We start from the raw sequence: 24,449 nt of genomic DNA, 5'->3' as shown, positions 1-24,449 counted from the left end.
CCACCCCCCAAAAAATGCATTAAAATGTGAAATAATGTGATGATTCCTGTGAGTTGGTGGTAAAAAATGAGCTTGCCCTCCATAATGGTGACTTAAAGCGTGTGTCAGATAATTATAATCCCAATTCTGGAACAGATTGCGTGTGCTTGGGCAGAGAATGACTGTCACAGTCTATAGAAGAACGCTGTGCTTGCTGTGGGAGTAACAAAGCTTGACAAGTTGCTTTGCCGTTTCGAAAGGAACAGACAAGGTGGCGTCAATGAGGTCCATCGTTTTCCTTTATGCCTTAGAGCACGTTATTGCTGTTTCAACATTGGCAATTACTGAACAAATAAAAGATAGGCTTTCTTTAATTAACTCAAGAAAAAGTACAAAGAGAAGTTATTGAAAGCTGTTCCTGACTGACAAAGCCATTGTTATTTGTATAGCTAAAGCTTGGTAACTATTCCAGCGGGGTGGAGGAGTTTTAAGGTGGCGGTACCAGCACCCCCCTTGCTGGCACCGCCACCTTAAAACTCTGATCCTGCTTTTTCACTTTTGGTTCATGAAAATGTCCTTTAAAAACACAAAAAAAGTACAACATGGCCACAGTATTCTTTGGTACAATCTGACTCAACTGCAGTTACATTTCTTCTTCTTATCTACTTGTAAATTAGCTTTTTTATCACTGTGCTCTCACTTAGCATCAGTCATCCTTTCCAACAATCTGCGTGCAACACAAAGTCAAGCCAAGAAGTAAATGCACTCATTTGCTGTTCTAGATTTAGCAAAATGAACAATTATAGTGTTTACAAGGTTCTACAACCATTTAAATGAGTGAAACAGTTTCCACTGTGTACATCCTTTTAGCTACTGAAGGACTGAAGAGGGAAAGTTGGCAGCTGCCAGGCGCAGAGAAACAAAAGCACAGCATGTCTGACCACTTCTGTTGTGCTCTGGTCTGTTCAATGCCAGCAGAAAAGACAGATGTATTTTCACAAGTGGAGCATTACAGTGAACATTATAATGCTCCGCTTGATATACATACATACATATGTACTGTGTATAAAACTTTATTAGAAAATGCTTTGTGTTTATTTCAAATGTAATGAACATGCAGACTGAAAAAAAGAACAGGAGGAAATATAGAGACAACGCTCTGGGAGTCTGCTTCTGCACCTGCAGAAACAGTGAAAGCATATGGATTTACCAACAACGTCACAGAAAAATACAATTAACACAAGATATATTTAGTGCTGACAACCACAGCACAATATAGAGTACATCTGTTAACACCTGAATAGTGGGACCCGAGGCAGACATGAGGGAGATCAGAACCACAGGCATTCAGAGGTCCCCCAGAGCACCGGAGCACTGAGAGGACCACCGCAGGGACAAATGGGCGCCCCCAAAGGAGCGCAGAGGAGAGCCCTGGGGGAACCACCCAGCAGATCCAGCCAAGGTCCCAGAGATCCAAGGCCCAAGGGCACACCATCCCCCAGCAGAGGCCTGACAGAGGCAGGGGCCCAGGGTGCCATCAACGCACTGGCAGGCGGTGGCATTATCCCCCGGAGGTAATGTGAAATTATGTGTCCACATAGCACCATGATACTTTAGTGATATGTATTTTTTATATATATAATTGTTGAAATTGTCAGTACAGATAATCTGTGAAAAGAATCAAACTCCTCCAACTTCTCCCTGTGCTAACTAGAAACAACCAATCAGAGCCAGGAGGCGGGTCTTACTGCTGTCTATCACAATCTAGTGTGGTCTTGTTCATCCCTCCCCTCGCTCCTCTCCTTGCTCTTTGCTAAGCTACAGCTAGCTAGAAGAGCCTGTTATGAATGCTGAGGCTAGTTAGTATGTCTACCGATTTGCTAAGAAACGGTTCTTTCTGTAACAATAAGTTGTTTCTCCACCATGTGCTCATTGAGTGAAGACCTTTGTTTACCCTGAACTCTCGTTTGATCTTCAGAGGTTTTGCTAAATTTCTCATCTGACATCTGAATGTTGTTGAGTGAAATCGGTTCGTCTGTGGTGTGCTGCTCCTGCACTTTGTATGACTAAACCTGTTGTACTTCAGATTTTGCATCGTCATGTGTGCGGTCTCTCCAGTGTAGAAATTCATCGGACAGTTTCAAAATCTTTCCGGTGGGAGCCAGACGCCTCTCCAACATGGAGCAGGTCCCTGGCAGAGATCTGCCGGTACCAGCCGGCTTTCACATCTGTTCAGCTGCCACCAAACACAGAGGAACACAGGAGACCCCCGACCCCCTACAAAGCAATGTTTTCTCACGTGAAAAGGAACAAGTTCACGACTTTGAAGTAAAACTAACGGCACGTCGTTGAACGCAGAGTATTAAACACAGCGCGAGGATGGAAAGAGAATTAGAGCTGATGTTAAAGAGAACCGTAACAGACATGATATCTCTGATCACAAATTAAATTAACTTTCTGATTAGTTAAGACATTCATTGATAGTTTTTCTCTAGTCTAGGGGAGTTTTACTAAATGTGTTTCATTTTGTCATGTTCTGGTTCACATAAAAAAAAATAAAAAAAAACGTTTCTACATATGCCAATAATCAAAGCCAAACAACACTGCAGTGTGTTTAACAGGATCTGATGGAGGAGGCTGGTCGTCTTCGAGATCTTCTAACGTTGCTCTGATTTATGAGCGCAGACAGAGGCAGCTCATTTCTGTAATGACCAAAGTAATCTACCGAAACCTGTGCAAATTAGCTCAGGGTCACAAATGAGCTGACCTGTTGACACTGTAGATGAGTGGTAGTTAATTTACAAGTAACACAAGCACAGAAGAGACATGGTCTGCCTACACATAGCCTGTCACCATGTATAACTTAAGGCAAAAAAATTATGCAATGAAGCAACCAATACAAAAGTAGCATGTTAGAAGACTATTTGTTTCTTATTTTCATTGTAAAGTTAAAAAATAAATAAATAAAGCTGATGTCTTTGTAGTTTCTGCATTATCACCATGAAGAACACAGCTCTGCATTTCCATTACAAATGGAGCAACGGATGTAAACAGTTACATGAGATTATATTCCTAATTCAGCCATGTTGCGAGCGCTGATCATCTATCAGCCATCAGAGGAGACGTTGGCGTCTTATTGTGTTGTTGGAGTGACAAGCCCCGCCTACTGAGGGAACGCCTATGGATGCAGCATTTTGGGGAAATTGTCGCCTGTGGCGTCGCTGCACCAGGAACCACTGACATGAGGTTGAGTGGCATCAGAGACTTCAGTATTGATCATCTATAGATGGTTTAATGAGGGACCTCCCACCTACTTTCATCTCCTCAGTCACTTCTCCTTTCAAACTGACAGCAAACATCTACAAACCTCCATGTTGTTCTGTTTCCGTCTCGCGTCTGACTGAGCTCAGACCATTATTCTCATCTTGCATCGACAGCCTCACCTGTGACGGTAAACGTCTTCGACGTGGCTTTCCCTTCACTGCCTTCGCTGTAATGCTGCCCATATGTGAGGCCTAATTACTTTCTGAGCCGCCCCCCTCCTCCTCCCTCTGGTGCAACAAGGTCACGCTGCTGACGCCACCTTCCCATTCACACCTTCAGGAGTCACACGAGGAGAGCTAATCTCATTCCTTCACAAGCCATTACCTTGATCAGACGGGCTTTTACACAATTTGCAACGCTGTCCAGATGAGAGAATGACTTTTCTTTAGCGGCAGTGAAACGCGCTCATCAGCATCCCACTGAGAAGCTTCAAACTGTCAGCCAACACGCACCAACTCCAAATTGGAGTTAAATTGAAGAGGCGTCCGGCTGGAGAAGGGCCAAGACAAGCGGGGCCCGGGCGAGGCGACGGCAGCAGATGTCGATGAGGGTTTTTAATGGACTCGAATTAATTCGCATAGGGTGTAATTTGTCCCGTGGATGCGGGAGGCATTCTGAGGCCGAACTTTTTCAGGGTCAAGGGAGTCGTCGCGTTGATAGGCATCTGCTGGAGAGGCCGGCAGATTTGTAAAAACTGACAGATCTGATTGGACATTGGGGCAGTGATGGATTGCATTACGCCTATGCCAGGCTGGTTGTGAGGCCAGATCAGATCCCTCACATATGTTCGGCCGTTTCATCGCCTTCTCCACCAATTCATTACACATTTTTAAAGCTGCAGTATGTAACTGACAAAAACATTTTTTCGAAACCATGACAGTATCACGAGAGAGATAATCTGTGAAAAAAAAATCAAGCTCCTCTGCCTTCTCCCGGTGCTAACTAGAAACAACCAATCAGAGCCAGGAGACGGGTCTTAGTGCTGTCAATCATGAAGAGTTGTGCGCGCCACCTGTTGTGAATTCCAAAGCTGGTTAGCACAGCCAACGATGATGGTGGATAAAGGGTTTTCCTGTAACGGTGAGTTGTTTCTCCAGCATTAGCACATTTAGCAGCGTGTACATGAAGTTGATTGACAGCGCTAACACCCGCCTCCTGGCTCATATCTTTAGACGACAGTAGTACCTCAGGGAAGAAGTGGAGGAGATTGATCTTTTCACAGACTATTTGTTTCATATTATCCTGTGATGACATTGTGATAACTCTAGCACATTTGTAAAAAAGAAGAACATATATTGTTTTTTTAAATAAAATTTGCATCCCGCAGCTTCAAACATTCCAATCCACAATCTATGCCTTTATTAAAAGTCCATGCACTGGATTTCGCAGCAGATTTAGAGAATCAAAGTTTACTGTTGACACGTAGAATAGAATTTAAATATTTAGTGCATGAAGTTGTAGAAAATCATGTCACTAAAAAAAGAAAACAAATCTGTGGCCTGCCATTCTTTGGTTTTGAAGCAGATTACTTCTTAATACACCGAGATGCATCACATCTAAAGTGCCTCAGGAAGCTGGAAGAACTTTTTACAGCTGAGCTCTCTGTGGACTTCATCAGCTGCAAGGTTTCTTCCTCTTTATGTTACAGATCTTTTTCTCCTTCTTTGAGGTTTTCCTTCATGGATTTATAGCCTTGCAAGCATTACATCCTCAAGCTCGACTGTTCTTTTCGGAGCTTTAGCTCAGCAACTTGGCAGCAGTGGGCACCGCTAACTGAAATGACTAGTTGTGTTAACTCTAAAGCACTAATCATAAGCATTAGTCCTGCTAATGCTAAGAAGCTAACGCCAAAGCACTAAATTCAACCAGGTTGATACTCAAACAACACAAGCAGAAAATGAAGAGTCACTCAAAACTGTTCATATATATGAATTGTTTTGCATATATTTGTTTAATTAACACCCTGGTTGGTTGTTCATGTAAGTGCTATAGTTTTCTCCTTATTTCTTTGTTGTATACGAGCCATTTGCTGAATAAAGTCTTTGGGGAAAAAAACAACACAAGAGAGAAAATTAAACTTTGTGAACCCACTTCAAAATAAGAGCTTGAATATAAACATCTAATGAAGAATTCTTAACAGTCGATGACCAAAACATCAATCCAGACGTCAAATTTTATCCAACTAAGATTTTACAAAACAGGCAATGTGCTAAAAACAAAAACTTAGCACTGCTAAGCGGATTAGCAGGAGTGTGTCCACCACTATCAGGCAGTCTTGTCTTTGTTCTTGATGTGCTGTTCTTTAATGCAAAACTTTTTTTGTACATTTTGTTCAATAAAGATAAAAAGAAAAGTCATTTCTGTGGATAGAAAAATCAGCCGTTGAACTCAAACAGCTGCTTGAACTCTCCGTTACAAGGAGTCACCTTAAAGAAACTTTCCTACTTATCATTTTTTCTTCTTCTCTGCTGGCTTTCTCACACATAAACATGTCCCTGTTGTTAATCCCACCTACAAAGCGCAGATTAGTTCACCGTTTGTCTGGCTGTGACTCAGTGGCATGAGGGCCAGAATCCCTTTGTGCTTTCCATTGATATTTTCAGTCTTTCTCAGAAAAGAAATGAGATTGAGTTTTCTTCTTATGCGCACTCGAGCGCTGAACAGCTAGCAGATGCCTGGAGACGACGAGGTTTGTGGTTATTTAAAGCCATGCGTGTTTGTTGCAAATGTCCTACTTAGATATTTCTCCAGGGCTCATCTATTGGTGAATAACATGTACAGTTCAGATGGAGTTCAGCGGCATCCAAACTTAGACCAGGTGGATCGCCTCTTCAGTCACTTCTAGTTTCAGTCTGACTTCAGGGGCATCAGATATCCTGGTTATCATGAGCATTATGGACCTTCTGATGCTGTAAATCTGTCATTTTATGCACCTTTTACAATTTTAAATCAGCTGTTGTTGTTTTAGTTTTTCTTATATCAAACAATAAGATTATTTAAATAAAAACTAACTTGATTTGTTCTACTTGAGAAACGTTTCATAAAAACCAGTCATTTTTGAAAGATTAACAGATTCTCTACGCTTTTCTGCCCTTTCTTTCATTTTGGGATGTGCTGCCACCTGATGGTCGTGACTCTACAAGCGCAAACATTTGAACTAATTGAATGACTGAGTGATTTTTCGTTCCAAAGAATTCATATTTACTTAAAATGGATTTAATTAAGGTCAAATAAACTGACTATATATCTAAACTTTTATTATTCTGAAGGCATTTGAGGAGCGAATGATGCAGATCAATGATTCCATGGAAACTGCTGGATTTTCATAGAAAGAAAACTTTTTTTAAAACCAGTTTGAATTATAAACTGTCTGATAACTAGAATCAGTTGCAATGTGTGTATGATTATACTGGGTTGACTTTGTTTGTGAAGTGTGGTGAATTGGTGCTCTGTAAATAAACTGATCTGAACTGATTTTGTCTTTTACAAATAAAACTGAATCCCTGCAGACAAAAGGAAATGTGAAAAAAATTTAAAGCAAATAGACAAGACACTCGGAAACTAAAACATAGAGATCAGTAAAAAAAAATTCATATGAAAATGTTTTTATCACAAGGGGAAATTATATCTTCTCAGTATTTTTTATATGCAGACTTTTACAGTAACTTAGATTTCCAAAACTAAGTTCTTAGTTTGTGTTGAAATTGGAAAGATGACACAAAGAAATTCCAGCAAGTTTAAAACTTGTAAGAATAACTTCTTATTATTACTTTCACTTTAAATATTTTAATCTATTGAAATGGCCCTAAATACCTGATAACTGCATGCCAATGAAATATGACACAATTATTACATTTTTAAAATATATTTTGTGAAAAGGTAAATAGTAATAGTAGTAAAAAGGGGGAGAAGAATTTTGTAGCCCTTTTTGTATGATTTCAATTGAAATTTTGGATATAAAACACTGTGGGTTTATCATCATTATCATCATTATTGTTATTATTAATACTAATTTTAATTAATGCTAACTCAAGTTTGTCTTCAAGTCAGTTTCAACCATAAGATGCTGAAAGTCAAGAGCAGATTTGCAGCCACTGCAGCGCTATCACACGAAGTTACACACACATTCAGATTCTCTGCTTGCATCTTTCATCATGTCACTATAAATCAGGCCACCAGACAAGTTAAGCAACAGCGCCATCCACTGCCCATGACAGGCACGTGCACAGCTGCATGAAGTGGAATAAAAAGATTTTTTTCTGTATTTACAGCATTTATTTTTAAAGCAGTTGTACCAGGCAGAAAGGGCAATGCTGAATGTATCTGTAGTATAATCACTACATAATGGAGAAAATTGTTTTGGGAATCTATTATAAGGTTTTTATAGAGTTAACTGCAGGGTCTGTAATTAGAATCAAAAACTATATATTGATTAAATAAGCAACATTTTCAATTCAAAACTCCTTTTTGCTGTTAAAATTTAGGCACATGAGCTCAACAACATCTATATTTGCTGTTTCTAATCTTTTATTTTGCTCATTATACCATCAAATTGGTGCAAAGTTCTATTCGACCCATTCAGATTCCAGGAGTGATTCAGGAGTTTTGAAAAAAATCCATCTTTAGACTGCAGATGCTAGCATGTGCTGCTGCTACATGTTTAGCATTCAGATGCTATTATAGGCTTGGATAGCTTCAGCATTAGGCTAACTGCTTTTAGCACAACGTGAACACAACAACAAACCTATTGAAGGAATAGATTGAAGGAAAACAATATTTCCTTCATTCGTTTTTTGAAGGAAATATTAACCGGCGGTGGGTTAAGAGAAGCATCTTCTTTGTACATCAGTGTTGTAATTCTAATTCTGCCTGTGTGTCAGAATTACAGGCGTACCAGAAACATACGAATACAAAAGTTCCTGCTGGAACTTTTTTTATGTAAAAAAAAAAAAAAAAAAAAAAAAAAAAAATTGCAATAATTGTGTAAAAAACAAACAAACAAACAAAAAAAACATTAAAATTGTGTAATTAATTGACCAAAGTTAACATGTTAAAATCCCAGACCAAGAAAAAAATAAACATTTTGATGAATATTTTGAAGTCTAAAATTAACATGACATTGATGACCTTTGGTCTATGTATATAAATCTCTGACATTAACTGTGTGCTCATCAGATACTGTACATCATAAATTGTATGATTTGTTTTTCTATAGTGAGAGTGTTCTGGTGAAGCAAAGATGAGGCTGTTCGAAATGCTCCTGTGTGTGCGCGTATGCGTGTGTGTGCGTGTGTGTGTGTGTGTGCGTGTGTGTGTGTGTGTGTGTGGGGACGATTTTCCTGACATATACTACGTTGTGGGGACCAGTCGCTCCTCGTGGGGACCTGAGCCTGGTCCCCACGAGGGGAAACCCTGTTTTTGGGTCAGGGGTCAGAGTTAGGGCTAAGGTATGAATTGAGTTTTGGTTAGGGTTAGGGTTAGGTATGTGATGGTTAGGGTTAGGAAAAGGGTAAAGGTAAGGTTTAGGCTGTAGAAATTAGTAGAAATGAATGGAAGTCAATGGAAAGTCCCCACAAAGATGGCAAAACAAACGTGTGTGTGTGTGTGTGTGTGTGTGTGTGTGTGTGTCTGCTTCCCTCTGGCTGACAGGATGAAGAACTGAGCCCTAAAGACTCTTTGATTTGGAGATGAAACTGACATTTATCAATGCCAAAACTCTCTGCTGTAAAAGTAAAGTTCTGCTCTAAGAGCTGAAGCCTGCTGCTCTCTTGAAGTCATCACAAAAAAAGAGCAGGAACAAAGCGTGCTCTCAATGTTAAAAGGAACCATGGCAAATACAGACTTCTTTCTTTTATTTGACCTCAGATGGATCACCTGTGACAACCAACTTAATTATGAGCCAGAAAGGAAAGACAAACTGAAGCACGACGTGTGATGCTAACGGATGTCAAAGCGATATTCAAGATAAGGGAACAAAGATGGCCTCCTTAGAGATAAAGTGTAAGTGAATAACTCAGGCAGGAGAAATCAAATTCAGAAAACAGAGGAAATGAAGCCTCTGCACAGCATGTGTACCCCAGGCAGATTAAGGAAAAGACTTGATGTCATCATATTATGCAAGGAGAAGCTTACTAAAGGGCAAAAATAGTCAAACCTGTGATAGCAGATCACAGAGAAAGCAAGAAACCATCTGGCCGTACCTTGTACGAAGGTGATGAAAAGATACACGCGTTGTAAAGATTTAAAGCCTGAGAGATGCCGAGTTTCATCCGACCAAGTGGAACTCGGAGAGCGGTTCAGAAGTTTGTCTTTCAACAGTCTGGGTGTTTTCCCACCTGACAGTCGGGCTGACTCGGTTCGTTGGAGAATTAAAATCACAGTTTCACATTGTGCTGTGTTTAATGAACCAAACTAATTGAAAACCCTGTTCACTCCCTCGCCTGTGGTGGCGCTGCACCAAGAGCCATTCAAGGAAATGACATGAAAACCTCTGAAGAAGACACTCAGCACAAAATCCTTCTTCATGAAATGGAAGGAAGTTACGTTGAGCAACGGGTGTAGGATTTCTCTTTGGCAGAAGAACTGAAGCCATTTTTCCATCTTGTGCTAGAATGGCGTGTTTGTTTTGGTCGTATTTACCCAGAATGCCCTGCACTGTAACACCACTTCCTGCTTTTGGTGCGATCTCTGGTCCCCTTGGCATCCACATATGCATTCAAACTGCATCAGAGTTCACCTCAACCAAACCCAGACCGAGGTTTTTAAGTCGGCCAGAGGCAGCTGTTTTGATCCACATCAGAGTTCAGTTACCCATTCACACTTCCCCAAACGAACCAGACTTCAAGGAAAACGAACCAAGGTTCGATTAAGGTGGGCTGAACTGGGATGATGTGAATGAACCCTAAGTGCATACTTTTTGAATGTGAGAGCCTTAGTCCTCATTTCCATTTTCAGATGGTACAATCATCTCATTCAAATCTGTGTGCAGATCTCATGCGTCCTGCTTCAATACATCTACGCTGTTTGAATCCTGCACCATATGCTAAGAGTTCCTCTTTTTTCCAGCTCTTTTTTCTCTGCTTGCAGAGTTTCTTTTCATCCATCCATAATCTAGACCCACTTTATCCTTGTTACAGGGGAGGAGGTAGCACCCTGTGACAATGACAACAGTAACACTGTCATACTTTTGGCTGAAGCTGTCCTGATTGTCCTGGTGTTGCTCCTCATGCTCAAACTTCATCTTCTCTTGGGTAAAACAAAGAAAGCAGTGATGTCTCTGTTGACTGAAATTGATATCAGGCCAACAGAAACATCACTGCCTTCTGTCTTCTTAGAGAGTGTGACTTTGAAACCATAGTCCTCTCGAGGGCATGTGTGTTGTGCTGCTGAAGTTCACTCCAGAAAGACTCACAAACAGAGAAAACACGGCCGAGGGCAAAAGTTTTACACTCTGAGAACAGGAAGTTTGAGCGTGAGAAGCAGGATTCTAGCAGAGGCAGAAGATACTCTAAATGTTAGTTGCACTAACAGTAAGCTAAGGCGCTACACCAACAAGGTATTTAGCTAATGCTAAAACACTGACTTTAATTCAAATAATATCTGCCGTTGAAAGATAAATTAAATTTTTGCAATATAATTTACATATTCTGTAATCCCCAAAGATATTATTTTTATGTTTGTATCTTGTTCTTCTGTTCCTTTATGTTTCTTGTTTGTTCGTGGGAAAAAAGAGAGAGAATGAGGAGAGGAAATGGTCTTCACGCACTTCAAAACAAGAGTATGAATATGAACTTGAAGATCTTTTAACAGTCGATCATCAAAACTTCAAAGCAGATGTAGAATTTAATTCAGCTGAAAACGTATAACAAACAGACAAGTAAATAATCGCCTTAGATTCATGTGAGGGTTAGCTAAGTGTGCGAAATGTTTTCAAAGATTGGCAATTTTGCCAAACGAAGAAGTTAGCTTTGCTGCTAGCAGATTAGTGGACGTGCGCTACGCCACAGGCGAAAGCAGACAGCAACAAACGAAAAAGATAAAAGTCTGATTTTGGTCTGGACCTAGTGTGAATACACCGGTAGTTTAACTGAAGCATAATCATGTTTTAAAATACTGAACAAATTCCTACTGAAAATCTGTGGCAAGGCAAATTTCCATTCAAAGATACTCTCAATTCAATAAGACTTTGGCTATTTTGAAAAAGAAAAATGGGTGAAAACATCAAGTCTGTAGATGTGAAAAGCTGGTAAACAAACGTCAAAAGACTTGTAGAGATTATAAAACCAACAATGTGTTCGTCCATCTTTTGATACTCCTGTAGCCAGACGACTTGCATCGGATTCATACAAGAAGTCTGCAAACAAGACCGAGACAAATAAAGACACCGTGTTCGTGTTTGCTGTGGATCGCACTGACCAAGAGCACAAACATCCAGGTCAGGCTAGCTTTTTATTAGCAATCCTTCATTCGCTTTAAAAACATAGAACAATCTTTTACGTTGCAGTGAAGGAACAGATGAATGAATACGGATCCTCAGAGAAAACACAATGTGTACGATGCTTCAGTTGTTTTATTGTCAGCAGCAGCATAACGACAGGCCTCAGCGCTGGACGTACAATCGCAGGTTCTTACTGGAGAAAAAAACAAAAAAGGAACAAACTCTGCAGCCACACGCAGACAGAATGAGCGACGGCCGTCAGTAAACCGAGCTCCGCTTTAAGATGTAAGGCCTCCGCGACTTGGCGTTGTGGGCGGCTTGCCTCTTCAAGATGTACGGGGATTTTCGTTTCAGCGGCGCGTCGCCGTTCTCCTCTGAATATTCCACCGAGTCTCGGAGTAGCTGTGAGGAGCAGAGGAGGGGGGATGGGGGGGGAGAGGACATGGGTTTTGTTGCTCAGAGGCAGTGTAATGTGATGCTGAGCTGGCGTTCACTGTGATTAGAGGAGTGTACTTGCTCTGCACGTTCATGCATGGTGAAACAGGTGCTAATCTGCTGGAGCTATGTTAACATTTCAAGAATAAAAAAGAAGAAAAAAGAGGGAGGAAAACCTCTTTGAGAGGAGGATGATGGAGGATGTGGGAGAAGAGGAAGTGAAAAGTGTGTTTACAAGTGGGTACGGTTAGCTGTTTTCAAAAGTGTGTGTTTGTGTCTGAATGTGTGTCAGAAGGACGGTGTGTCGTTGTGTGTTCAGGGGATTTCATATCAGCTAAAACAGACTCTTATTGGATTAGCTGGGTTAGAGTTATTCTGTCAGTGATCGGGGGTTTTTGGCTGTTAAAGCTGCACTGTAACTTTTTTTTTTTTTTTTTACAAAAAATGAAGGTTTTTTTGCATATTTGTTAAAACGATCACAATGTTGTGATAGTGTAATATTAGACACATAATCTGTGAAAAGGTCGATCTCAAAATATAATCAATCAGAGACAGGAGGAGGGACTTAGCTCTGTCAATCAAGCTCATGTACTAGCAGCTCATCGTGCTAACATGAAACAACTCATCGTTTCAGGATCCTGTTTATCCGCCTTGCTAAGTAGCCTAGCATTCATGACAGGCTAGCTGCATCATAGCAGAGAGCAAGGGGGATGGTGATTGACAGCGCTAAGACCCGCCTCCTGGCTATGATTGGTTGTTTCTAGTTCGCTCTGGGACCAATGGGAGAAGGAATAAAAGCTTGGTATGAGACAGATTATCTGTTTCATATCATATTGTCACAATATAGTGACAGTATCAACAAAGAATTATTGTTCATAAAAGTTAATGTACTATATGAACTTGTTGCTTCACACTGCAATTTTAACTTGACTGTGAGAGACTAATTTGGCTATTTGAAAATATTTCAACTCCTGAAAAATATAGGATTTTCAAAATTAAAAAAAACTCTAGACTTTTGTCAATTTCCACAGGTTTTTTTTTAAAGAATTTTTTTTATATTAATATAAACATTTTTTGAGGGTTTACAAGCAATTTTCTTTTACTTTTCAAACTCAGAAATGTCCATGTTTTTCTGTTTTTTTTTCTTTTGTAGAAAGTTTGAGATTTTTTGGCAGAAATGTACTGCTTTTTAATTTTCTATCCTCAATGGCCTTTTTAAGCCATCATATGCCATGGGCTCTTTACTGTATATAACAATAGAATAAAAACCACCAGAATTTTTGCTTGTGGTCTGCAGTTCAGCGGCCCCCATCTGGCACCCCCCCTCTATAACCTGATGTAGACACGTCCCTGCACAGCTGCCAAAATGGAGAACCGTCCAAATGCAGAAAAATCCAGAAGGAAAACAAGGTAGGTCACCTAGAGTTTTACATTGAAATACACTCAAACGACTAAGATGTTGAATTTGCGCAGATGTGTCTCTGTTGAGATGTGTGTGTGTGTGTGTGTGCCTCTCACCCTCTCCTCCCGGCTCTGCAGCGCTCTGCAGATGTGTTGGAGGCTGTAAAGCTCTTCCAGCAGCGGGAGGCTCCCTTCCCTCAGCTCGGAAGCCTCTGCCTCCTCTTCCTCCTGCTCGCCGCTCCACGCCTCCTGCCGCAGGCCGCCCATCAGCCGGCACAGGTTGGTCAACGATACGTGCCAGTAGGGGGCAGTCTGCCTGTTGTGTTTCATCTGTAACAGAAAGAGAAGAACGGGGGCGGTCGGCTGGAACCGGGACCGGGCTCTTAATTGAATTGTGGATACGATGGAAAGGGATTCACTTTCAAAAGCTGAGAGCAAATTAGATCCGGGTTTGGCGCGTAGGATGTCCGCGTTGAAGTTGAAACAGTCAGACAAAATAAAAGAAACTTTGAGTAATAAGAAGTTTTACAAATCAGATTCAGGTAAAAATAGAATCAGCCTAATGCAGAGTAATCCAATGTTCTTGTTAGAATTTCCGTCGTGCTGCCTCTTGTTACCCTTACCCTCTATGTCCAGAGAACACCGACAAATGCACAAACTGGCTTAAAGTAAACAAAATAGACACTTTTGGTGGTAAGTATCTTAAACTCTTTCAAACTCATCCCACCTCATGTCTGATGTATTTTAAAGATCCTAGCTGAAACCTGGTGAGCAGTGCAAGCAATTAAAGGTGCAAAATGAGATGAAGTTCTCTGAGAATTGCTATGAAAGGACGTTAGGAAGATATTAAAGACTCAATGTCGTTGAATTTTTAATCAAGCACAATAAGCACAGTAAGTTTAATGTTGTGATAGCTAAATTCTAACAATATATTGTGTCAGTTGTGATTCACATTTGACATGTGCAACAGAATTAGACTTGCTAGCAAGCCTTAACCATAAAGCAGTTCTTACTTTTTATTTTGATGTAACAGAGAAAGATAAACCAAGTAATTTTATGACGTACTATTAATAAATTATTGAAAAATAGTAGTAGTAAAGAACCAAAGTAGTGAAGAACAAACTAGTAGAACATGCTAGTAGCAACTATGCTAATTGTAAAGCCAAACATGCTAACAACCTGAGTTTCTCTTAACCAAAGTTCTATAATTCTGGTTTATTTAAAACGATATATACACTATAAAGGCCACAGATAGCAGTACACATTTATAATATTGTTTATTTGTTTATCATGATAAGAATTTGGATTTATTGTAATGATGATTTTGCTTTAGTCCAAAAAGTGATGACCTTACTTAACACGTTAACTTTCTCCTCTGTTTCATGAGAGCTTCAATAAATAACAATAAATTCGCAAATATGACTTAATGCAGTTACTATTTTTAATTTAGTAAATCCCACATCTTTAAATGGTGTCTTTAAGAAACCAATTGAAAAATAGGAATGCTTTTTATTATCAGTATTTGTGTTTATTGGGTGTTGATCGCTGTGCCATGCAGTCATAACTAAAAAAAACAAAACAAAAAAAAATGCAAAAGACACTTATCGTTATCACGATAGTACCACGAAATATCGTGATAACATTTTAAGTCAGATGTAAAAGTTTGACTTAAGTTTTTAATTATTACCATTTTAGTAACATCACAAACTGTTATCCTTAGATTTGGATGTAGCTTTGCAGGTTGTAAATTAATATGTAGGTAAATAGCATCCAGATTGAGAAATGTTAAATGCATGCTAACATCTCGATCATTAACCACTGTGCAGATGATTTGTATAACTAAAAAAAGTTCTATTAGTTTAATTTTGTTTTATTGGTAGGACGTTAATTTGTTACATTGGGATTTTTCTGTTTGCTTAGTAGAAGATAAAGAGCTCTCAAAGAAACAATGAGCTGCCGACATTTGGAAATCAATCAAAGACTTGCACAGCTCCAGGTTAGTTAAATGTACAGACACACGCATGGCCCTGTGAGGCCATGTGTGTGTTAAGACATTTTCTTTATTTCTTTATTTCTTTCTTTTTGAAGAGCAGCAACAACAAAAATCGTTATCATTTCAACAATAGAAACCTACGAAAGATGAACCGAGGTCAATGGAAGACAAATCAGTCTAAGGTAAGCGCATTCTGTATTACAGTGACACATTCTGATAAGAGACTGCCTCTTGTATCTCATCAGCGGGTTATTCAGTCTGAATGATCACCAATATCGTTCAAATGGAGAGTGACAGCATCCTCTCTTTACGCTAGTTCTCCTTCCAGTTTCTTGAACGCTCTATCAGTCATCCGACAACTTAGAATCACGATCATCACCCCTGAGCGCGCGCCAAGCATCGGCTGCAATGAATCACACGGCTGATTTGTCACCGTCACGTCTCCGTGCGAGCGGCCCGGTTGTTTATCAGGCAGAGAAAAGGAGCAGGATGTGATGTCGTTAGGAAGCTGTCAGCTCCATCTGAATCCCATTAGCCAGTCTGTGCGTCTTTACACTTCCTCTCTTAAAGAGTTATTCTCTCATTGACTGGATGTGATCATTACAGGTGGGCGAATCGATCCAAAGTATTGGTAATTTCGATACCAAGCTGATATCAGCATCGGATCGTTATTAAAGTGATACGATCGATGCTTTAGTTTCAGTTTCTCTCTTGAAATGCTACTTTCTTTTCGTATTGTGGCTTCTCAGTGCTACCGCTACCTCAAAAGAAATTTTGTTTTGATTATCTCTCAAAACATACTTTTTTTTTTACTTTATTTAGGAGAAAATGTGCACAAAATTGTTTGGTATTTCAATCATTTATCATGTTAATATGCTATGACATTATTTTGTAGACACCTATGAACTTTGTCCAAATTCTGCCTGCCCTAGGTTTAAATGAAATAATTCAAAACAAAAATTGGAAAAACACCTAGAATTCAAAAATTTGATGATATATTAAACTTAAATAATAAAAAATATCATCAGAATCGGATGGATACTAGTCGAATCGATACTAGTGTGTTAAGATTGATGCGTTAAGTTCAGATTCCCTCTTGAAATTTTATTTCAGTATTGTAAGTTTCCCAACTCTATGGGAATAAAATTTTGTTTTGATTTTTGCATTTTATTTAGGAAAAAACAATTTTTTTGTTTTTCTATTGATTCTGTTTGTCATGTTAATATGTTATTTAATTGTTTTGTAGACACATAGACTTTGTGCAAATTCTGTCCTGGCTTGTTCCGAAATAATTCAAGCACAAAGCCTCAGCAGTTTGATGATTTATTAAACTTAAGCAAAAAATAATGGTATCAGTTTTGGTATTGATACTATCATGTAAGATCGATACTTAAATTTTATTTTTATTTTAGTAAACACCTATAAACTTGAAATTATCAAGTTGAAATTATCTCTCAGGCTTCAATTAAATAATTTAAAGGAAAAATCTCAAAAACGCCTATCGGTCTGAAGTTTGACGATATATCAAGTTGAAATAATAAATGTATCAGTATCAGTATTGGTGATACTGAGTGTGTATTTACCAAAATATGCAGTATCACACACCTTTAATGATCAAGATAATGTGATAAAAGTCCAAAAGCAACAAGTGATTCATTTTTCACCTTTTCCTCTCTTTCTCAAACAGTGGATTTTCTGACTGTGTAGACGAAAACATTTTTACTCCACAGGACACCAGGAGCCGTCCGTGCTCTCTTTAGATTGATTATTTTCCACCCACTCAGCCTGAACACAGGTAGGTGGGGTGGGGGTTTCCACTGCAGGTTTTTATGAGAGGACACCTGGTCGGCCTGTGCGGGTGAAGGTGGGAGGTCACTAAAAACACCCGGCACTTTTGGAGACCAGCTCTCTGATCCTGCAGGGGTAAAAAAATAAAAATAAAGAGAACGTACCTTAGAGGTGAAGAGGTTGGTGAAGAGCTCCTCAGCGAGCGCTCGCTGCTCCTGCTCTACATCTGACAGAGAAACAGGATCAGAAAACCATCCAGCCAGCAGGGGAGAGTGTTACAAGACAGGATTGTTTTCAATAATGAGAGTTTTTTCCTCGTTGAGGAAGTTAATGTATCTTGACAACAGTTTAGCAAGGCTGAAGGCGACATCAGTGATCCAGCAGGTGATTCAGTTTATATCAGTTTCATGTCCAACTGCTTCATCAGGGCCGATACATAAAATATTTAGGAAAAAGCTAATTTATAAATGTCTAGGTTAAAGCCAAATATTCAGATTACACTACAAAACTGGATTTTGAAGCATTAGCAACATTACTCACTAGAATTGTCTCAATTCAGGATATTAGTCCTTAAATTTAATGTTAAATAATGTTCAAACTGCTTCATTTTGGTAGCAAATCTTACAGAAACATGTTGATGAGAAGTGAGCTGGTATTCTCAAGAGTTTGGTAGTAAGTTGTGTCCAGATTTAGCTGGTTGGGTAGCAACATTTAGGATTTAGCCAGCTGATATATTGGCTCACAAAAGTATTCATACTCTTTTGAACTTTTCCATATTTTGTCACATTAAGACCACAAACACAAATATGTTTCATTGGAATTTAATGTGAAAAATCAACACGAAGTGGTTAACAATTTGAAGTAGAAAGAAAATTATGCATGATTCAAATTTTTTTTATTTCATAACCCCATGAAAATTTTGCCTCTAAAAAGTATAAGTAATAAGAGAAAAGGTTTGAATCTCTGCTAAATTTAAGTATTTATCAATATTTCACAGATGTTTCATGCCTAATCACAAACTAATTACAATTTAATTGTATTTTTTATAAACAAAATGACTTTTTATAATTTGTAAGTCATCACTCTGCTCCCATTGGGACCAAGCAAAAACCTATTTGTGCATAATAATGACAGAAGCTGAGAAACTATTAATCTGCTTAAACTTTTAGATCTTAAATATTTATTTTGGATGTTGAAATAAGAAATTTTAAATATTATGCTTTTGAGTTCTTTCATTTGATTAATAAGTAATAAAAGGGGAAATCTTACCTATTGCTGTCAATGTAACATAATAGAAGCGTAAATGATTTATGTAAAGTCATCTTTGAGATTAATTTCACAAATCTTATAATTAAGTTTTTTTTAATTTATTGGTTACAGTTTATTTTATCAGTGTGGATTTATCTAATTTTCCACACACAAATTTCAAAGGAAAACTGAACTGCAGACATTTGAAATGTTTAATTGAGATTTAACTTAAATAACTGAATTCTTTTCCAAATAGCCAATTCTTAAAAACTTGTCAAATTAATTCAACTTTTCAGCAAACAACATTCAAAATAGACACGATTCATCTTGAAAAGCGTCTGCTGTGGCATAAACTTTCTGAAACCGTGCACCTGTTGAACACTCTGAATCACGTGAACCCGGGGAGAAAACATCTATTTTGTTACTTTTTGGTCCAGCAGATGAAACGACGGAGAACGGGACCCGCTGAGCGATGCCTGCTGCTTACCTGTGCAGAGCGCGCCGCATGGAAAACAGAGGAGGAGCACACAAGCCAACTGCGCCTGCATCTTGACGACAAAATGAGAAAAGGTGTGAAACAAAAGGGGGGCTTCCGCAGTGAGGAGTTCACCTGAGGACGAGCTTAGTCCATAAGGTTAAGGGTCAGAGCGCGACTGAAGAGGCTGGAGATGAATTTATGGAGACGATGCTGCCGCTTCTTTTTTTCCCCCCTTCTTTTTTCCTCCTCAAGGTCTGAGATGGTTGTCAGAGCTTCCTGGTTGGATGTGAAGTGCGGTGGGCTCCATTCCCTCCGTATATAAGAGCCCGCGTGATGTCAGAGCGTGGGTCTCTTCCCCCCTCCCCTTGCCCCTCCAGATCGTCTCCCTCCATCCACGTTGCTGTGTCTCGCCGGTCGTCACTCTGGCATCACGGGGCAGAAAGGTTTTTTGCGTCACTGCTCTGGAGATTTTTGGTTTTTTACATCTTCAGTGGAAGAGGTTAGCTGTACGTTGGTCTCTGAGTGGTGGAGGGTGACGCACAGATCACCGTTTCTGTCACCGTTTGGAAAAAAAAACACAAAATAAAACACAAAGCATTGTTCTCTGTTAATTACCGGACGAGTTTGAAACAAGTTGAACAGGCAGCTCTGGGCCGGTGTCTGAGTAACGCTTCACTCATCACTCAGGGATTCATGTAATAATTCAGCTAGCTTGTTAAAAAAGTTCAGACTTTTTTCCAATTACGACATTTTCTCTATAAATGTGTAAAAACTTACACCATCCTTAGTATTTAATGATAATAGATTAGGGGTGCACCAAGAATCGGCTGGCAGATTTATCAACTTCTATTTTCTTAATTTTGGGGGATCTGTGATCAGCTGATAGTTGCTTGTGAAGCCAATCTTTTCTACCTCGACAAAGGTCTAAAAATCAGCCACTGGCTCCTGATGCTCTGCAGTGAGAGGCCTGTTAGCCCCGCCCACCAGCTCATGTCTGCACAACCCACTGTTGGCAACTTAGCAACTTTCTTCCTTTATTTGTCGAGATATCACACAAACTCCCCCCACAAACGGTATCGGACAAAATTGGAACTGGCAGGTCAGGCTTTTTATAGATAGGTGATCGGTCAGAAAACTGCAATCGGTGCAGCCTGTCACAATAAACAATAAATCAATTAATGGCATGATCAATTAAAACGAGTTAGATCATTTCCATTTGGATGATTGTTTTTCTTGTAGCTCTCTCTCTTTTACCAAAGACTGTACAACAAACAGTCTGGTGCAAAATTCTTTCACTCAAATTTTAGTGTTAATTTTATTTGTTTTGTTTGCTTATTTTGAATATTTAAAATGCCTGCCACCTCCAGTGTTAAATGTTCGTTAGAATTTAAAGTTTCTTGATCTTTAAGAGTGTGTAATTGCATTATTATTATTATTATTATTACCATTATTATTATGTCATTATCATCATATTACTTGAAAATGATCTCAAAGCAACATTATTATCGTTTATCGCAATAAGTTCTGGGACAATAGATTTATCATCCAGCAAAATATGTTTTTGTGACAGGCCTGGTTGTGTTACAGCAGCTCTGTAGCAGCAGATGGCTTTGTGTTTTATTGCTCTGGAGCCTTTGGGGGGTGTGTTGACACGCTGCTGCTGCTGCTGCTAATCGATCTGGGCACTAAAGGGCTTCCCTAGTCATTTACACATCATAATTCTGTGGTTTAAAGATTACTCATAATTGGAAAACACTCAAGACGGTTCCCTAGTACGAAGAAAATAGCAAACAGGAACCAGAATACATAAATAGCATCTTAGTCTATGTTCACACATCAGGTAAATGAGACCCAAACCTGCTGTTTTTGCTCCTTTGACCAGTCTGGACGGCCAAATTCTGATCTTTTCAGATAAAAAAAAATCTGATTTGCGTCAGTTCCATATATGGTACATCGAATATGTATTTGATTGTCTTCAAACCTTTGCGTCATTTATGAGACAGAAACTTTATAATTTTGCACCAAGCATGGTAAATCAGGATGTAAACAATGGCTGAAAATTCTAATTATGAACTTATGAAAGAAATCTGCATCACATCACAATCCCACCACTCTTAGCTCCGCCTACCAATGCTTTAAACTGATACTGAGTTTTTACTTATGTTCAAATAAATGAATTTCTTTATATTTACCACGGAATTACAACGCAGGGCTGCTTAAAAAAAAACAAAAAACAAAACAATGTTTAAGAGAAAGACAGTTACATGTAACGCACCTTAACCCAACACATTTCTCAGACCAAAAATTCATTTTTTAAAATTAATTTCTGTAAAATCAAGTGAAAACTCAAACCAGTACAAGAGAAAAATCTAATCTAGACCCTTTAACTTATATAATTTTATAATTTTGCTCTATGTTATACATTTTGATTGAGGTATAAAATTATTCAAAACAATCTGATCCATTTGATTCTAAAGCATCAATTGGTTAAAAAAATTGTCATTCATTTCAAAACGTTTTGGCAAAATTATTAAAGGAACACAAACAAGATGTATGGTAACTTGTTGAAACAAAAATACATATTCAGTATTTGGAATACAAATAAGCAAAAATGAGGTAAATCAAAGGGTCTGGGGCTGTTTCTGGGTTTTACATGTTTGGGTCTAACAGCTGATGACAAGTGGAGCTCATCAAGTATAACTGTTGAAAAATAAATTTCTCAATTGCACTGCTTCCATTATATAAAAATTGTAACTATAATCACTAATGAACCTCCTGACTACCAGGAAAAAAAATATTGTCCAATCAGCATTTTTTTTAAATCCCACATTCTTTGTAAGGTAATAAAAGGTTTTATGCACTTACTTTGTCTCTTCCCATAAAATGTGTTATTACTGATTAACGCAATTTTTATGTATTAGAAAAAGATACGTACAAAAGTCCCACCCCTTCATATGTGGTATCATTGAAAAGCCCTAAATATCCTGTCCAGATACCAAAAGGAATTAATTCAGTAGAAAGCAGAGGGTGGGAGATATTCAAGTTTAGAAATGTCCTCTACAGAGGACAAAAATGAACTACTGGTAGTCAGGAGGTGAATAAGTTTGTTCACGCTATAAATCATTAAAAATTACATTACCGCTTCCTGTCGTCTTCTTCGTCTTTTTTGCCAGTAGTAACATCCGGTTGTTCCTGTGACTCCAGTTTTGTGAAATCCACTAATTTCGATGCAGTTAAAAACCACTTCATCCTAGTGGGATCATTTTGGTTAAAAAAAAAACTTGTAAGTTTTTTCAAAATTAGCATGTTTCTATTAAATGGATGTATTTTCTTAAGTACAGTTTGCACAATGGCTGCACAGTGGTGCAGTTGGTAGAGCTGTTTCCTTGCAGCAAGAAGGTTCTGGGTTCGATTCCCAGCCCCAGTCTTTCTGCATGGAGTTTGCATGTTCTCCCTGTGCATGTGTGGGTTTTCTCCAGGTACTCTGGTTTCCTCCAGCAGTCCAAAAACATGACTGTCAGGTTAATTGGCCTCTCCAAATTGCCCCCAGGTGTGAGTGTGTGTCTGCATGGTTTGTCTCTGTGTTGCCCTGCGACAGACTGGCGACCTGTCCAGGGTGATCCCACCTCTCGACTGGAACGTTAGCTGGAGATAGGCACCAGCACCCCTCCCGACCCCACTGAGGGACAAGGGTGAAATGGATGGATGGACAGTTTGCGCAATTAGCCAGAGACTCAACAGACTTACTGCTCCACTTAATATATATATTCAATGACGTAAATAATATTTATTATATTCAAAATCGCTGAATTTTCGCATTTTCCCATTCANGCACTTACTTTGTCTCTTCCCATAAAATGTGTTATTACTGATTAATGCAATTTTTATGTATTAGAAAAATATACGAACAGAAGTCCCACCCCTACATATGTGGTATCATTGAAAAGCCCTAAATGTCCTCTCCAGATACCAAAAGGAATTAATTCAGTAGAATGCAGAGGGTGGGAGATATTCAAGTTTAGAAATGTCCTCTACAGAGGCCAAAAATGAACTACTGGTAGTCAGGAGGTGAATAAGTTTGTTCATGCTATAAATCATTAAAAATTACATCTCGCCTTCATCCTCCTACCGCTTCCTGTCGTCTTCTTCATCTTTTTCGCCGGTAGTAACATCCGGTTGTTCATGTGACTCCAGTTTTGTGAAATCCACTAATTTCGATGCAGTTAAAAACCACTTCATCGTAGTGGGATCATTTTGGTAAAAAAAAAAAAAAACCTGTAAGTTTTTTTCAAAATTAGCATGTTTCTATTAAATGGATGTATTTTCTTAAGTGCAGTTTGCACAATGGCTGCACAGTGGCGCAGTTGGTAGAGCTGTTGCCTTGCAGCAAGAAGGTTCTGGGTTCAATTCCTGGCCCCGGTCTTTCTGCATGGAGTTTGCATGTTCTCCCTATGCATGCGTGGGTTTTCTCCAGGTACTCCGGTTTCCTCCCGCAGTCTGAAACATTGCCCCTAGGTGTGAGTGTGTGTCTGCATGGTTGTTTGTCTCTGTGTTGCCCTGCGACAGACTGGCGACCTGTCCAGGGTGTACCCCGCCTCTCAACTGGAACTTTAGCTGGAGATACCCCACTGAGGGACAAGGGTGTACAGAAAATGGATGGATGGACAGTTTGTGCAATTATGGTCAATGGAAACAGCCAGAGACCCAACAGACTTACTGCTCCACTTAATATATATATATATTCAGTGACGTAAATAATATTTATTATATTCAAAATCGCTGAATTTTCGCATTTTCCCATTCAAATGCTTGGTGAGGCAGCAGTGAGCTGAGCCTCACCTGGGATTGCGCAAGCTCTCGCTAACTGCACCGGTTGCCATTCCATGAAAGCATGCTCCTCCTGTCTGTACGTCGCCAATAAAATGGTTAAAAACATTTAATATATGAACTGATTTTCCATCATTTAGCTTATGTATTTAATGTACTGTGTTTTTATTGTCACCAACTGTGTGTGTGTGACATGTTTCGTGTGCTGAGGAGCGATCATAAACGGCAGAAAACAGATTCGAGGTGAGGCAGGCAGTTCTCGTGACTCATCGCTGGGGGCGCTCATGAACCCAGACATTGTGACTCCACAACTGCAGAGTAAGAGACAGTAACAGCGAACTAGCCATAAACTATCTGCGCTGATACAGAGAGCGAGAAATACATGGTTTTGAGTTGTACTTCAACGGTTTCTCTCTTTGCTGTGAAGCACTGCACGAAATTAATAATATCTACATGTCTATGTTTGATTGAGATAACGGAATTATTCTGCGGTGCGGATAAGTGTAGAATAGTCTTCTTGCCCTCCAGCATTGTACGCA

At 39.2% G+C, this 24,449-nt stretch overlaps 1 protein-coding gene and 2 long non-coding RNA genes across 4 annotated transcripts; 2 read left to right on the top strand and 1 right to left on the bottom strand.

Moving 5' to 3' along the window:
• The first annotated feature begins 1,500 nt into the window (after nt 1–1,500).
• On the top strand, nt 1,501–12,845 carry LOC107837880 (uncharacterized). The gene is made up of 3 exons (XR_001663930.1): nt 1,501–1,746; nt 4,416–4,419; nt 12,835–12,845. It is a non-coding gene; the product is annotated as an uncharacterized LOC107837880 (long non-coding RNA).
• nts (neurotensin) lies at nt 11,122–19,177 on the bottom strand. Its single transcript, XM_007566017.2, has 4 exons — nt 19,093–19,177; nt 17,522–17,583; nt 13,694–13,906; nt 11,122–12,142 (listed from the first exon to the last, which is right to left on the bottom strand). Exons 1-4 carry the CDS (start codon nt 19,151–19,153, stop codon nt 11,999–12,001), a joined length of 480 nt encoding a protein of 159 aa, XP_007566079.1. The 5' UTR covers nt 19,154–19,177; the 3' UTR covers nt 11,122–11,998.
• On the top strand, nt 13,913–19,694 carry LOC107837879 (uncharacterized). Of its 2 annotated transcripts, none has more exons than XR_001663929.1 (2): nt 13,913–15,751; nt 19,043–19,694. It is a non-coding gene; the product is annotated as an uncharacterized LOC107837879 (long non-coding RNA). The 2 variants fall into 2 exon arrangements; XR_001663928.1 differs by having other exon boundaries at nt 13,913–17,364.
• Nucleotides 19,695–24,449: the final 4,755 nt, after the last annotated feature.

Source organism: Poecilia formosa, unplaced genomic scaffold (genome assembly GCF_000485575.1).
Source record: "Poecilia formosa unplaced genomic scaffold, Poecilia_formosa-5.1.2 Scaffold185, whole genome shotgun sequence".
In the NCBI taxonomy this organism is placed as follows: Eukaryota; Metazoa; Chordata; class Actinopteri; order Cyprinodontiformes; family Poeciliidae; genus Poecilia; species Poecilia formosa.
This window is presented reverse-complemented; position numbering and strand designations above follow the sequence as displayed.